The 14075-nt window shown below is 37.0% G+C and overlaps 1 protein-coding gene across 4 annotated transcripts in view; it reads left to right on the top strand.

The window, feature by feature from the left end:
• prpf40a (PRP40 pre-mRNA processing factor 40 homolog A) overlaps positions 1 to 10834 on the top strand; it is a 47764-nt gene extending 36930 nt beyond the window's left edge. For 2 of the 4 annotated variants that reach the window (XM_084123274.1, XM_084123273.1), the window contains 7 exons: positions 475 to 612; positions 735 to 830; positions 2224 to 2310; positions 8361 to 8454; positions 8577 to 8638; positions 10027 to 10164; positions 10249 to 10834. In XM_084123274.1, the coding sequence (XP_083979400.1) occupies positions 475 to 612; positions 735 to 830; positions 2224 to 2310; positions 8361 to 8454; positions 8577 to 8638; positions 10027 to 10164; positions 10249 to 10338 (705 nt within the window). In that variant the 3' untranslated portion in view covers positions 10339 to 10834. The remainder of the gene's footprint in view (positions 1 to 474; positions 613 to 734; positions 831 to 2223; positions 2311 to 8360; positions 8455 to 8576; positions 8639 to 10026; positions 10165 to 10248) is intronic. The other 2 variants (XM_084123276.1, XM_084123275.1) reach the window with 1 other exon arrangement.
• Positions 10835 to 14075: the final 3241 nt, after the last annotated feature.

Below are 14075 nucleotides of genomic sequence, written 5' to 3'. Positions count from 1 at the left end.
TATAATTCAACAAAACTTTAAAGTTTGTAATCAATATCAATTAATTGTGGGAACAGGCTTTCTTATATATAAGGAGTGGGCTTTGAGGACAGTAAATTAAATAAAATTCAAAAAAAGTTGAGAAAATGCATATATATATATTATCGAATTGAAATTGGATTAAAAATCGATTCTGGGTTTTGAATCAAATCGTGACCTCAAGAATTGATTTTAATCCAAAAGATTCCCACCCCTTGTTTGAGTGCTGATTGCAATTTGCAATTTGTTGCTGCCTTTGAAATGAAACCTCATAAGCGACTGACCTTGAAGGATTCTACAGTGTGCCTCTTGCCTGTGTAGACTTTAGAAAGAAAGCCAGCTCACTAGATTTTGGAGCAGAGAACCAGTGTGTTTAGTTCATGTTTACTGATTGATGAGGTGAGAGTTCATATTCATTGACTTATGTTTGGTTTCTTTTCCTGGTTCTGCTTGTAGTTGCTGGAGAAGGCTGAAGCACGTGAGAGGGAGAGAGAGAAAGAGGAGGCCAGGAAGATGAAGAGGAAGGAAGCGGCTTTTAAGAGCATGCTGAAACAGGCCACGCCCCCTCTAGAGCCTGAGGCCACATGGGAGGGAGTATGTCACCCTATTACAATAAATGTCAATAATTATATAGTTTGTCTATCTGAACTGACTCCTTATGATGTATAAGTCTTCCTCTTCTGATCTGGTGTGAATGTGTGTTCATGCTTGCTCAGGTACGAGAGCGTTTCCTGAAAGAGCCTGCGTTTGAGGACATCACTCTGGAGTCTGAGAGGAAGAGGATATTCAAAGACTTCATGCATGTACTAGAGGTAGAAAATAATTATGAATGGTTTTTACAAGACTTTTTAAAGAAGGCTGATTCATATGTACAAGAATTGACTTGAGAATAGGTGTGTTAATTTTTCTTTACGTTTTATCTTGCGACATTCAAGTTTTTTTTTCTATTTAAAAACTATAAAACATTTTTAAAGGGGTCCTATTATGGGTTTTTTTTGTTGTTTTTTTACATTGCCATCTTTCTTTAGTGTGTAATGATGCTGTTTGAGCATGAAAAGGTCTGCAAAGTTACAAAGCCAAAGCTCGAAATTATGCTTCCAAAATTGAATCTGTGCAACACAAATTTCGGAGCATTTATGCGAGTGCAAATAATTGTTTTGGTGCAACTTTTTTTCTAGAGATGCACCGGATGACTGGCCATAAATTGGGGTTTTTAGTTTAATATTGGCTGATCTCTATTCCGGACTTGCTCACTGCATTGCAGTAATTTCCTGAAATGTCATTTGTGTGAAAATATCACGAAGTCTCTTAACAGAACGTTAACACAGGCTAGAGACGGGACACGCTGAAGACTGACGCAAAGAGGAGAACACAAACAAGCAGCAGAGAAAATACCAGGCACAGCAAGATCACTGTTTGTGATGCTTGAAATATCGAAAGAAAAATATAAATATTAAATTGGTGTGGGGGTTTATATGAATATCTCTGAAGGGAACTGACTGTCTTTAGAATAGTTTCAATGACGTTTTCTTTTCCTCTTCCCCCCGTATAAAGTCGTGTTTATAAGCGCAGCTGCTTCATTTACAGCGGTACCCAAAGAAACGCTTATTTTCCATAATCGTCACCTGCTGTCAGAGAGTGAATTTGCATTTTCATTCAGCCTGTCTGCTGTTTTTGTTTTGTGCAGGTGTCTTATGTAACATCATTTCACAAAGCTAAACTCAGACCATTCTGTATTTGCCCTAAGTCTTGAAATTATGCCATCTAATTTAAATCAAAAACAACTGCTCATGCTATATGTGTATAGCATCTTTGTTTGGATTGTGATTAAGATGCAGTGGTTGCCTCTAGTTTTCAAATTTCAAATGTGTTCAAAATCACGCTTGAAGCGGTTGACCAATCACAACACAGTGGTCCAGCCGGCCAATCAGATCACATTTTGCTTTTAGGAACTAAACCGAGCATCACTGACAGACTGGGAAGACGGATGCTGCAAATATGGGAAGTGCTTTGAGATGCTTTCCCAAATATGGGAAAAATATTTGAACATTCAAGCATAAAAACCTATTCTAGTAGCCCCCCAAAAAACAAAAAAAATCAAGGAAAAGGGCATAATAGGCCCCCTTTAAAAGAAAATGGAAAGCCTGTCAACTAATTTCAGTCAAGAATTCAGTAATCCATTGATTATGTCTGATTTCTTTACAGCACGAATGTCAGCATCATCACTCAAAGACTAAAAAACACTCCAAGAAATCCAAGAAACACCACAGAAAACGTTCCCGATCTCGATCAGTGAGTACTACCTCTAGTCATCTCATACCATACCTTGTGGGAGATATTTGTCGTTCTGACATTGAAATTGGCCATTCATGTGGCTTTATATGAATGTATCTGTGAAGGGAACTGTCTTCAGAAAAGTTTCGATGGCATTTTCTTTTGGTCTTACCTCCTTATAATGGCAAATACAGTGGTGTTTAAGCAAAAGGGTAACCACCTTTATTTCTGCTGCTCCATATGCACCACCTGCTGTCAGAGTGAATCTGCATTTTCATTCACCCCATCTGCCGTTTTTGTTCTGACCAATAGAATATAAAAATGCGGGGTTTTTTTAACTTTGTTTTTGTCAACTTTATTTGAATTGTTTTTAAATCAGAATTGTTAAAGGCATTTTACAGTTTATGTTGTTGCAAACGAACAAGTAAAGTGCTAACCGCTCACTGAATTCAGTCCAGACTAGGGCTATAAACCACAATGTCTTGCAAGTATCGTGAGGCCGATTATAACAGTCGGTTTCCAGTCGGGAGAAAATGACAAATATATTTCACATAGCCCCATATTTACACACACATTTATTCACATGCAATAGCATGACTAAAATATTTTCTATAGGCTAGTAGTTAGTAGGTTTAGGAATAGAAAATCGGTTCCAATTCTTGATACCATTCTTTAATGGCTCGTTTCCACTGAGCGGTACGGTACGGTACAGTACGGTACGCAATTATTTCCGTTTCCATTGTCAAAAGTTGTGAATGGTACCAAAATGTCGAACCGTACCACTTTTTCAGTACCCTTCCGTTGGGGTACCTAGCACAGTGGTACGGTACTAAAAGGTGGAGTTAGACTCACTGCAGAACGTTAATTGGTTGACAGATTATCGTCACTTGCGCGTGCTACAAGGGGAATAACAACATAAGAAGCGCCATTTTTTTAATATACAGTTGAAATATAATACTACTGTTATTGTGTCACGAAATGTAGTTTCAAGAGTTTTTCAGGCCAGAATGTAGTTGTTTATAGCTCAAATCTGTGGTTTATTTATAAAGATTTATGAAAATTTGATCCAGGTTGTGAGATCCAGGCGATCACCGGGCGCTCGGCGCTCATGTACCCCACCTGGAACAGCCTTTCCTCGTCTAGTCGTTCTGATGTTTGCCGCTGACTCTGACGTCTCAGTAGTGATTAAACATGAGATATAATTCGTCTTGTGTATATCTAACGGGCGATATTTGGTCTCGTGAATCTATAATTTGTTCCCTGGCCAATCGTTTTGGCTGAGGGCTAAGTGAAGTTTCATAACTTTATATATTTAAGCTATTTAACTTTACCGTTGTAAGGTTAGACTAGAACGCTGACTTTGTATGTTTTATTGTATAGCTTCTTGTAACATTTACTTATACTTTTATAATGGCTAATATTGATAAAACTGAAATTTAACAAAAAGAGACTGGGTTGAGTTTTGTCATTTTTTATTTTATTACAGTGAAGATGATCTGTAATGTTGTTTACTGCAACATCTGTTGTTTAGTACAAATGCACATATTGTCTGGACCATATTAAAATGTTTAATAGTTTTATATTATATTTAAACGAAAAGAGGCAGGGTTGACTTTTATATTTCGTTTTGTTATAAATAGGCTAACGTTATGCATGCAGTGAATATAATACGTGTTGCCTGAACCACATTTGTGTGGCTATAATGTTTAAGATTTCTTTAAATGAAAACGAAAAGAGGCAGAGTGGTGTTTTATAACATATTTAGTTTTATTGTTGCCTAAAATGTACATACAGAGATAACCGGAGTAGCAGAGCGAACTGAGTGACGCTTTCAAGAACGCGCTGTTCCATTTGCAGAATTACCGGACTCGTGTCCTCATGAGTCATTCTCCTGAGTTGGACTTGGCAAGTCCGAACTTTGCGTACTTGCTATTGAGAAACGCCTAATGTCGGCGCTTGGCTTCTTGTGACAAACAGCCACATGCTGAGAAGCAAGAACAAGATCTGCTGCATGTCATCCATTGTAGTTTACTATGTCGCTTTCTTCTTCGCACGAAAATGACGTCGATCGCTTCTTTCCGGCAGAGGCTACACCACGCCTATCAAGTAAGGGTACTGTTGGCAGTGGAAACGCAAGCCAGATCAGGGTTTACCGTCCCAAACCGTACCGTACCACTCAGTGGAAACGGGCCATAAGCGCCAAAGAGAAGACTTCTGCATGTTTTCTGTGCTGCGCACACATCCAAAGCGTGCATGGAGTCTTATATAGTGCATGGACAAATACACACATGTAGACACAGTCGGTTTTGTCTTAAGTGAACTTTAATGAGTGAGAAAGAAAAACAGTCGGCTTATAGGCCTATTGGATCCGTGCATTGACAGCAGCCTAACAGCCAACAGTATATACCCGTTAATAAAAAAAGAAAAAGAAAACCACTCACTGAATTTGACAGAATAACTTTTGTAACTTAAAAAGCCTAATCTTTATTTGATTTGCCTGTTCGGAGTTTACTGAGTTTACTACGTGTGTCTGTGTATGAAACTGTTTTGGATAGGCCTATGTATTCCCTGTCAAACATTTATCCTTACTTTTTTTTTATTACACATCTTTATTTTATGTTTTTTTTATTTATTTCTAAGTTAATGTTGCTATTCATTTTTTTTTGCAAATTAATTTTATTCTGCAGATGAAAAAACAAAGCTGAATCCTATAAATTAGGAATAGCAGAGATATCTCCCATTTAAAAAAAGAATATTATCAAGTATATGCCTGTTTTATTTTGGTCTACGTTTATCAGGAAAAAAAAAATGGCAGCAGTAACTGTACCTGTTTCTGAATATTAATTTAAATGGTGTATATAATGATTAAATAAAATCTCTTGTAATCTTAAAATTATTTTATAAAAACAATTTAGTTATATTGCAAATGGATGCAACGATTATGGTGCTTTGAATCATGCACACCTTCTGTCGTTTCTGTCTGCAGCTCCATTATAGCATATTGGGAGCATTGTTGAAGACTAAAAGAAAATACACAAATAATTTAATTACTTCTGTTCATAAATAAAGCAGTTATTTTTTAATATAAAAAACAAAACAAAAAAGCAGTAATATTTTGTTATAAGCAGCCCATTTCCGGCTAAGGGGAACTTGGAACTCTAACCAGAAAAAAAAATTATTACCTTACCGGACAAATTTGTTTTAATCCCTGAATTTAGACAAATAACAAATACATTATAGCTTGAATACAAGTTTAAAAACGGCACTACTCGTTATAATTAAGGAAATTAAACTTATCATCATGAAATATGTCTACTCAGGCGATAACGCCAAAAAGAAAGAGGACCTTATGAACAAAATAGGCAAGACACATTGCTATGTGACATCAACATGCATTTATCTTTCTTACAATCACCAAATTGAGTTCTGTTCTGTTCAATTGTATTCGTTCTCCTCACGAAACTAAATTAATTTCAAATACAAATTCGGTAAGAACTGTGTGGAAATTATTAGCAACACTATCATACACCCTTTTCTTTGCAGATTACCAATTAGAGATAATCAGCTGGATTCAATTAGCAAGATTTGAGCAGTTCACGGCATGTCGTAATTACAGTAGTCTCGAGATGGCAATATGTGACGTTATATTCTGAGCTGTTTTTGTGTATATTCTGAGCTGGGAATTATGTGTTTCTACGGCACCACTATCAAAGGCAAATGAATCAGCAGTGGTCAGGTGGTACAGTGGTCACGTGGTACAAGTAGGAACTCTCAGAAAAGTCCTATGTTTTAAGCTGTGATTACGAGCTCTACGAGGACACGAATGCTTTGAATCACGTAATTGCTGTAATTACGACATGGCATGGACACACCTTTAACGTATAGCACATTATATTACAAATATACAACTGCAGCAAATAATATAAATATTGCAAATCTGCAAAAGTTACAAACAATACAAAGAAGCACAATGTGTCAAAAACAAAACATAACAAAGCAGGAAAGTTCTAATTATTCATTCACACCATCAGGAAATAAAGACTCAAGTTCAAAATCTTAAAGGCAACAATTGTAACAAGTTCAAAGTCTCTATCTCAGTCTCTTCTATGAGGTTAAATCCTCTCAATGCCCAGGAACCTCATGTCAGACAAAGAATGTTTGGCAAACATAAAATTACGATAAATTGGAGATGTCATCCTATCTCCTGGTGGCACTTGTATGTTCAATGATTCTTGTGCGTAATGCACGTGTGCTTTTGCCAACATATAACTATGAATGTGAACAAATAATAATATAAATCAAATATGTACTCTTGCAAGTGATCAATTGTCCAACCTTGCATGTTTTTAACATGTAAGAGGATGTGTAAATGATTTACATTTAACCTATTTAGTACAATTGAAAGTTACCCAGGGCATCAACAAGAGTAGTTGGAAAGATGTAAGACTAGAGATCCTAGAAAAACTATAGCTCCTAGAAAAAAACACAAAGTGGTTGATCATTAAATACGTTATGTATTTACAAATATAAAAACTGAGGATCACTTTGAATAATGTGCCAATAATTTAATCCTCCTGTTACTTAATGGACTATAAGTGTATTCAAAGACAAAAAAAGTTGCTCACCTCTTGTTCATCTAAAGTACGGACTTTCGCCAGTGCATATCAAGCCACTGATTGAGATATCCCTGTGACTTGAAATCTGCATACAGGTTCTCGACTTTAACCTCAAAATCATCTCTCTTAGAACAAATACAATGGAATCTTAAAAACTGACTATAAGGTAACCCACGTTTTAAGGGCATTGGATGAGCACTCTTAGCTTGAAGACTTTTCTTTTCAGTATCTTTTCTATAAAGAGAAGAGACAATGTGTTCATCAACAATTGATATACAACTATTAGGGGTGTAATGGTTATAGAACTCACGTTTCGGTACGTACCTCGATTTTGGGGTTGCGGTTCAATACGAATTCAATACATTTACTGCCCCCCCCCCCCCCAAGATTACTGAAAAAAATTTAGGAATTGTTGATTTGTTACTCTAATTGATAGATTGACCAATGTTGTGCAGTAAAAAGCAACAGCTGTTTTTAAACTTATTGTTTGATTAAGGTGTATGATGTCATTTTCTTTGTGCGTGAGAGCGCTATGGCGGATGCACAAAGTTCGGTATTACGCTTTTTCAAGAAATCACAGAAAGATGAGCAAGGAGGAGAAAAAGTGCCATCTACATCTGCCTTCACCTTTCCACGAGGAGACAGAGAGTGAAGCAGCTTCCCATTTACAGGACACGCATATTTCATCACTGGACTGTAGTGAGACGTCCACGACACAAATCGGCACAATGCCAAATGATTTTGCTCATTATATCAGTGGAAACAACTGAAAATACTCTATTTATGGTCAGATAAGAGTAAGACATCATTAGAAACTGTAAAGGGTCTATTTTTATTTGTGTACACTCACAATAAATTGCTCTTGTAAAAAAGCAAACAGGATGCCGCTTTCTGCCATCCCGGTTGCCTTTTTCCTATTGTGGCGGTTAGCAAACAGCTTTGTATTACCGCACAGGCCTGTGACTGACTGTATTCCTCGTTCGACTGTTTGCACCAAACCGTGACGTCCGTACCGTGATGGTTCGGGACAAATACATGTACCGTTACAGCCCTAACAACTATCCACAAAAATGTAATTAGTGGTACCCACTTGATGTGTAAATTTGATAGGTCTTAGACAGTTCATATTTATAAAGCAAATGCTTTAAAATTCCCTCCAAAGCCTTTGGAAACACCCTAAACCGTTTTGTTGTTTACATTGTTGTTGTTTTAAAACATCGTTACTAATAAGTGTAGTTCTATTCTAATTTCAGACTTTTCTGAAATCAGTACAACTGCTGATTCTCATAAATGATGAAATTAAATGAAAAAAGAATTAAGAATTTAAAGAGCAGGCTTATTAATGACGGAGCATTTTCATTATGATCTGGTTTAGAGTTTGCAGGTAAGCATTTACTCGAGACACTCTCACACATCCTCCTAACTTGTGTACTGTGTGTTTGTTCACGGAAGGGCTCGGAGTCAGAGGATGATGAGTATCACTCGAAGAAGAAGAAACGTTCGACATCTAAATCTCCGTCTGAACACTCTTCCTCTGGGGAATCTGGTCAGTTTTGTTTCGGATCGATATCAGTGTCCTGCACAGCACATCAATACTGTTTAACAGCATGACCGTTTAACAGCAGTCAGAGACTCTCAATGATAATCATGTGATATTGATCTTCACAGAGAGAAGTTACAAGAAATCTAAGAAACACAAGAAGAAGGGAAAGAAAAGACGACACAAATCAGTGAGTAGAGAAGACCTGAACCTGTTTTATGTTTTGTTGTGTAGCCACTGACTCGTCAATTGATGGAGTCTGACAACATTACTAAATTACTTGCCCACAGACAAACATAGCACATCAGAGTTTTAGTTTACAAGTCTTAAAGGTGCAGCATTTTACAAAATCGTTGTTGAAATAAAAATAAAAAAAATCAACCCAAATACACACCTCACTTCTTTGCTCCGCCCCCAAAATGCACAAACATGCAATGCAAAAGTGTCTCTTTTTTCATAGCAAAGCAAAATAATGCTTCACGAAAAATAAAGATGACGAACGAACAAGGAAGCACACAAAAAAAAATGAACAAACAGTACACAAGAGTATATACAAGCAAGAGTTGGTTATTAGTAGCCAACCGCACAGCAGCTCCAGACAAACAATATGACACTCATGTTACTCACGTGTGGAGCAGAAACAACTCAACCTCGGCATCCATTTTCAGGCCTTCCCGCTTAGATCTCTACAGCACTAGAAAAGCTTTTCTAATATTAACTTGGCTCTTAAAGCTATTGCCTGATCAAAACTTATTTTTCCAGTGATATTCCTCTGAGCTTTTCTCTTTTGTAATGTCTCTCAGCCATCTCTCTTTCTACAGTCTTTCCTCAAATCTCCCTCTTGCTCACTCTCTCTCTCTCCTCTCCCATCAATAACAGCACAGAGAAACGATATTGTTGGCATCACTTTCAGAACGATTTTTCACATCACCTCAGCTAATCCCGTCTCTTTGCCCATTTTCGTTTCTCCGGGAGTGACGCGCTGCCAAGATGGCGATAGCCGCCTCCACCCACTTTGGGCTTCAGAAATGCTCTTCAGAAACCTACGGGTGACATATACCTACATGCATATTTTTTTACAGTCTATATCTTTATAGTTATATGGCTCTTGATGTGAGCGGACCTACTCACGTTTTTTAGATCAATCATATTTTAATGTCCAAGGTAATATGATTCAGCAGCTTGTGCCATGAACGACTTACAGACTGAATCAGTTACGGTGGTTCTGAGATGGAAGTCATTACTTTTTACTTTCCAAATAAACTGAGAACATTTACTGTTACGTTGTACTGGGATTTGTGTTATATTTTGCTGAGTGTGTTTTTGTGCTGGTACCTTGACCGTTGCGGACAGCTGAATCCCGAAGCTTTTCGTATTTTGTGGGATTGAGTGTAGTGTATTGAAAATGAGCATACATAATATATGCTCAATTTTTTATTTTATCTTGGACTGTTCGTTAAATCACAGTGCTACACATTTACTCCCATCCTTTAAACACAAGTTTTATAAAGTGTAACTTTAAACTGCTATTATAGGATAATGAGGAATATGGAGTATATCACACATGTTGTCTTGCAGGCCTCCCCTGAGTCTGAAGGAGAGAAAGAGCGGAAAGGAAGAGAGAAAGAGAAAGATAAAGAGAACGACAAGTCCAGAGTGAAATCACGTGGAGAATCCAAACAGAAATCCCCCAAAAGAAAGAGTGCAAAAGAAGAGGTGAGCGATCATATCTGAGGCAGCATCTGTAGTCTCATTTACTCTTACCCAGATGTGCTGTGAACCTCTGTGTCTGTGTCTCAGGGTGGATGGGATACGTCTGGCAGTGAACTGAGTGAAGGAGAGCTGGAGAAGAGGCGGCGCACTCTCCTGGAGCAGCTTGACGCACCATAAATCACTCACCGTCAGTCTGTCCGTCTCTGTCTCTCTCACTTGCATTCCTGTAATGTGTTTTTGCATCCTTTTGGAATGTGCTGACAGAATATTGATGAGCATCTGAGTGTTGGATATTTGGCTGTGAATCCATCGACTGTCATTTAGTCTCCCTGAGAGGCAGTATTGTCTTAACATCAGCACTCTTCTTGATCTGGGCGGCATGTTTGACTTTTTGTAACATTATTTTCAGAGGTTGCAAGTGTTAAGTTGCCTTTAACTGCAGAACCTTTTTTTAGGTAGTTGTATATTTGTTAATGCCAATAGTTTTAAACATTGCTGATAAAATGGAAAAATGACCAAGCCTGCATAAAAACGCTTATTATTCAACATCAGATTAATCTGTAAGATTGTCTGTGAAAGCCATTTTGGGAAAACAATGTTATCAGTGTGAAAGAATTGTCTGCAGCATTGTTTTCAACTTGAATTTTGACAAATAAACTTTAAAAAAGGATGATTCTTTTTTTTTGCCGCCTTGTTCTTAAATTTACTCAACTTGAGCAAAAGCATGAAGCATCCCTTCAGTAATTTCAGATGTCCTTTGTACAAAGCTAGTTGAACAATTTCAGAGTAGGTTTAAAGTTGACAAATCCAACCAAATGAGTCTCAACATTTGCTACTAGTGGAACACAGTTTACAGTTTGATTCGCCTCTTGTGAGATTGTGTTATTCACTTTGAAGATTAAGGGTATGTGTACATGACAACAATGTACTAAACTTTTTTTTTGCTTGCGTACAGACAACGTTGTCAAAACACTGCCCATTCACACAGATCCGTGAAAAATACTGTAAATGCTGTATTCTGCTGCCAGGCCAGTAGTTGGCGATATCACTTTGTAAAGAAACACTACGCACCAATGAACACGTTTGCATTTTCGTAGTTTACACGGAGACAATAACTGTATCGTTTTCATAAACGTGCACTTTGAAACCTGTTTTCAAAAGTTTGCATTTTCAGGCCCCCAAAACACTGTTGTGAACTGCCAAAACACGTACAAAACTTTCAGTTTTTAGTTGTAAACGGCCCCTATGAGATCGGTACATGCATTAAAAAAAATTATGAATTTAAACATTTACAAGGAAATGGAGGAAGAAACACCATGAAACTGCCATAGAAGTTTTATTAGGCAAAGAAAATATTTGACGATATCAATGCAAGTGAATCAACTGAATTTATTTAATATTAATTAAATTAATTAATATATAGGTCATTTATACAGCCTATATGAATGTATTAAATTATAAATTATAGAGAGAATTTTATATAGGTTCACAAGCACAAAATAACACAGTAAGCATAGTGATTTTAAAATACAAAAAACTGGGTGATTTTTTCCAAATTCTTTCACTGCGAACTAGTTTCATTTACTTTGCTCACGGCTGATTGGTCTGTTTTCGGTTTGTGATCTCTTACCCAGAATTAAACTGGCTCCAGAGTAGTGTAGTGGAAGTTACCATGGTGATGAGAAGTAAAAACCAATCCAACACCTCAAGGCTGAAAAAAAAAAAAAACTCCTTACATTTGCTTTGGAAGCCACAAAATCAGGCTTCGTGCAACAGGCCTTGAATCTTAATATCTTTCTATGAAGATACACTGACATGATCTGCCATCTTTGCAGTGCAGCCTGAACATCCAAGCTTTTTGGGGGCATCGTCCTACATGTTCACACTCTCAAGAACAACACAGAAGACCAGCATTGTGTAAATAGTTTAATTGGACATCATCTAATTTTACATCTGAGAACAGATCTTTTTTTTCTTTTCTTTTTTTTGCAGTAAGCATACAATGCCTAAAATACAGTGATTAAAAAAAAAAAAAAAAAACTTGCCAGTTTAATCCAGTTTTTATGAATGAAATGCAGAGAGACAGAAATCTATAGTGGCTATCATACTGCTACTGCATCTGGTTTCTTATGTTTTAGTGTAGAAGTGACAATCTAGTTTCTTAGCATAACGCTGAGCTGTTGCCACGTCTAAAAGGCCTGATTCAGGTTTTCAGTTTTATTAAATAAACAAAATGCAGGAAAAAAAGAGAAAACTATAAGTTAAAATATTCAATGTTGTAGTACAGAATGATTTTTTGTTTTTTTGTTTTTTTAAACAATATGTACAATATTAGAAGATTAAAAAGTTAAAAAGATTCAACAATTTTGTAGCAAAATATCTGTACATTTAACAAATGCTTTTTTTTTTCTTTTTTTTTCTTTATATTTTTGCTTTTAAATAGAATTACACTTCACAAGAAACTTGAATTTTCAATTGTGCAGGTCATTATTGAACCACACAGAATTCAGTTTATATAACAGGCCTTATTTCCCATGATCCGACCAAGAACAAGAAGCAAGTCCAGTTACAACATCTGAATTCTCTAAGGAACCTGATCTTGCGTGGTGAAGAACGAGTGCCGCAGGGAAAGAGGTTTGCTGTAGTGCTCAGCGGCCGTACAGTTTAATGCAGCAAGAAGTGGCACGTGCTTAAACTGTATTAAGGAATATTCTGTTCAAAACAATGTGGATGTACAGTAACTGTAAGCTGTCGATTACCACAGACAATATATTCAACCCTCTGTGAATAAAACAAGATTCCATTTACAATAATGCACTTCTATGGGACAAGTGTAATAGGGTTTAAAAGCAGACGTACTGTAAAGCTCATATTTTTATTAAACCTTTTTTTAGTTTTAATTTTTCAGGGGTGCAAACCTCACCGCCCTGCAGAGTTTAGCATAACCCTAATTAAACGCACCAGATCCAGCTCATCAACTTTGAAAAGTACAGGTATGTGTGTTGGAGCGGTTGGAACTAAACTTAGCAGAGATTTACACCCCTGGGGCCTCATTTATAAAATGTGTGTGTGCACAGATTTGAACAGAACATGTACGCTAAAATCTAAAAACGGTCTTTGATGTGGGAAAGTGTTTAGCACCATGTCAAGGTCTAAGCAGACGTAGGCCTACGCACTTTTCCGTGTGGCAGAGAGTCGCAGTACTGCAGGTATTTGGAAATCGAAGCCATTCTTGCCGCCCGCCGTTCTCAAGTGAAGGATTTGAACACTGTCTGATGCTCTTTTAAGTGTATTGCTAGATGTAAGAGAATATTGGTTTTAAGATTGTAACTGATTCTATTACGGTAGTCAAGTTGGCGTGTAATGTTAATCTTGAGGTTTTACTTTATTTTTAGATGTACTCTTGTGGAAAGTCTTGCCCCATATAAACTGCCATTTTAAATGCATCATTGTAAACAAGATGTCTGCTTGTTTTTACAAACTGAGGGACAAGTTGGTTAGTTTACCTGTATAGAACATGGAACAGTAATTAGTCAATAAAATGAACTTACTGAAAATGCTGAAGTCTCTTCCCAGAATTTTCTTAAAGGCTGATAAGTTCTTGAATTTCACTTCTGCACTTATATTTATATCATTAACCAACCCTCAGTTTAAGGACCAAAGCCTAAAAACAGTATTGCTTGAGCAGCATTTTAATTCAGACTTGTGAATGTGAGGCACGAGTTCTGCAGCCTCTGGCTTCTATTTCACATTTGCCTTTTTCACATCAATCCTTTCTAAAAAAGCCTTTCCTGACACCACCTCCTACTTAACTGAACTCTCTCTCCATCTGCGCACTTGAGCTCACAGTAACCCCACCATCACTGTGATCGATCAGGCTTGGATCAGGGTGGTCGATCAGTCCAACAGACGAC

This window comes from Abramis brama, assembly GCF_963993115.1.
Source record: "Abramis brama genome assembly, chromosome: 8".
NCBI lineage: Eukaryota > Metazoa > Chordata > Actinopteri > Cypriniformes > Leuciscidae > Abramis > Abramis brama.
Note: the sequence above shows the minus strand (reverse complement) of the source record. Positions and strands in the feature narration are given on the sequence as shown.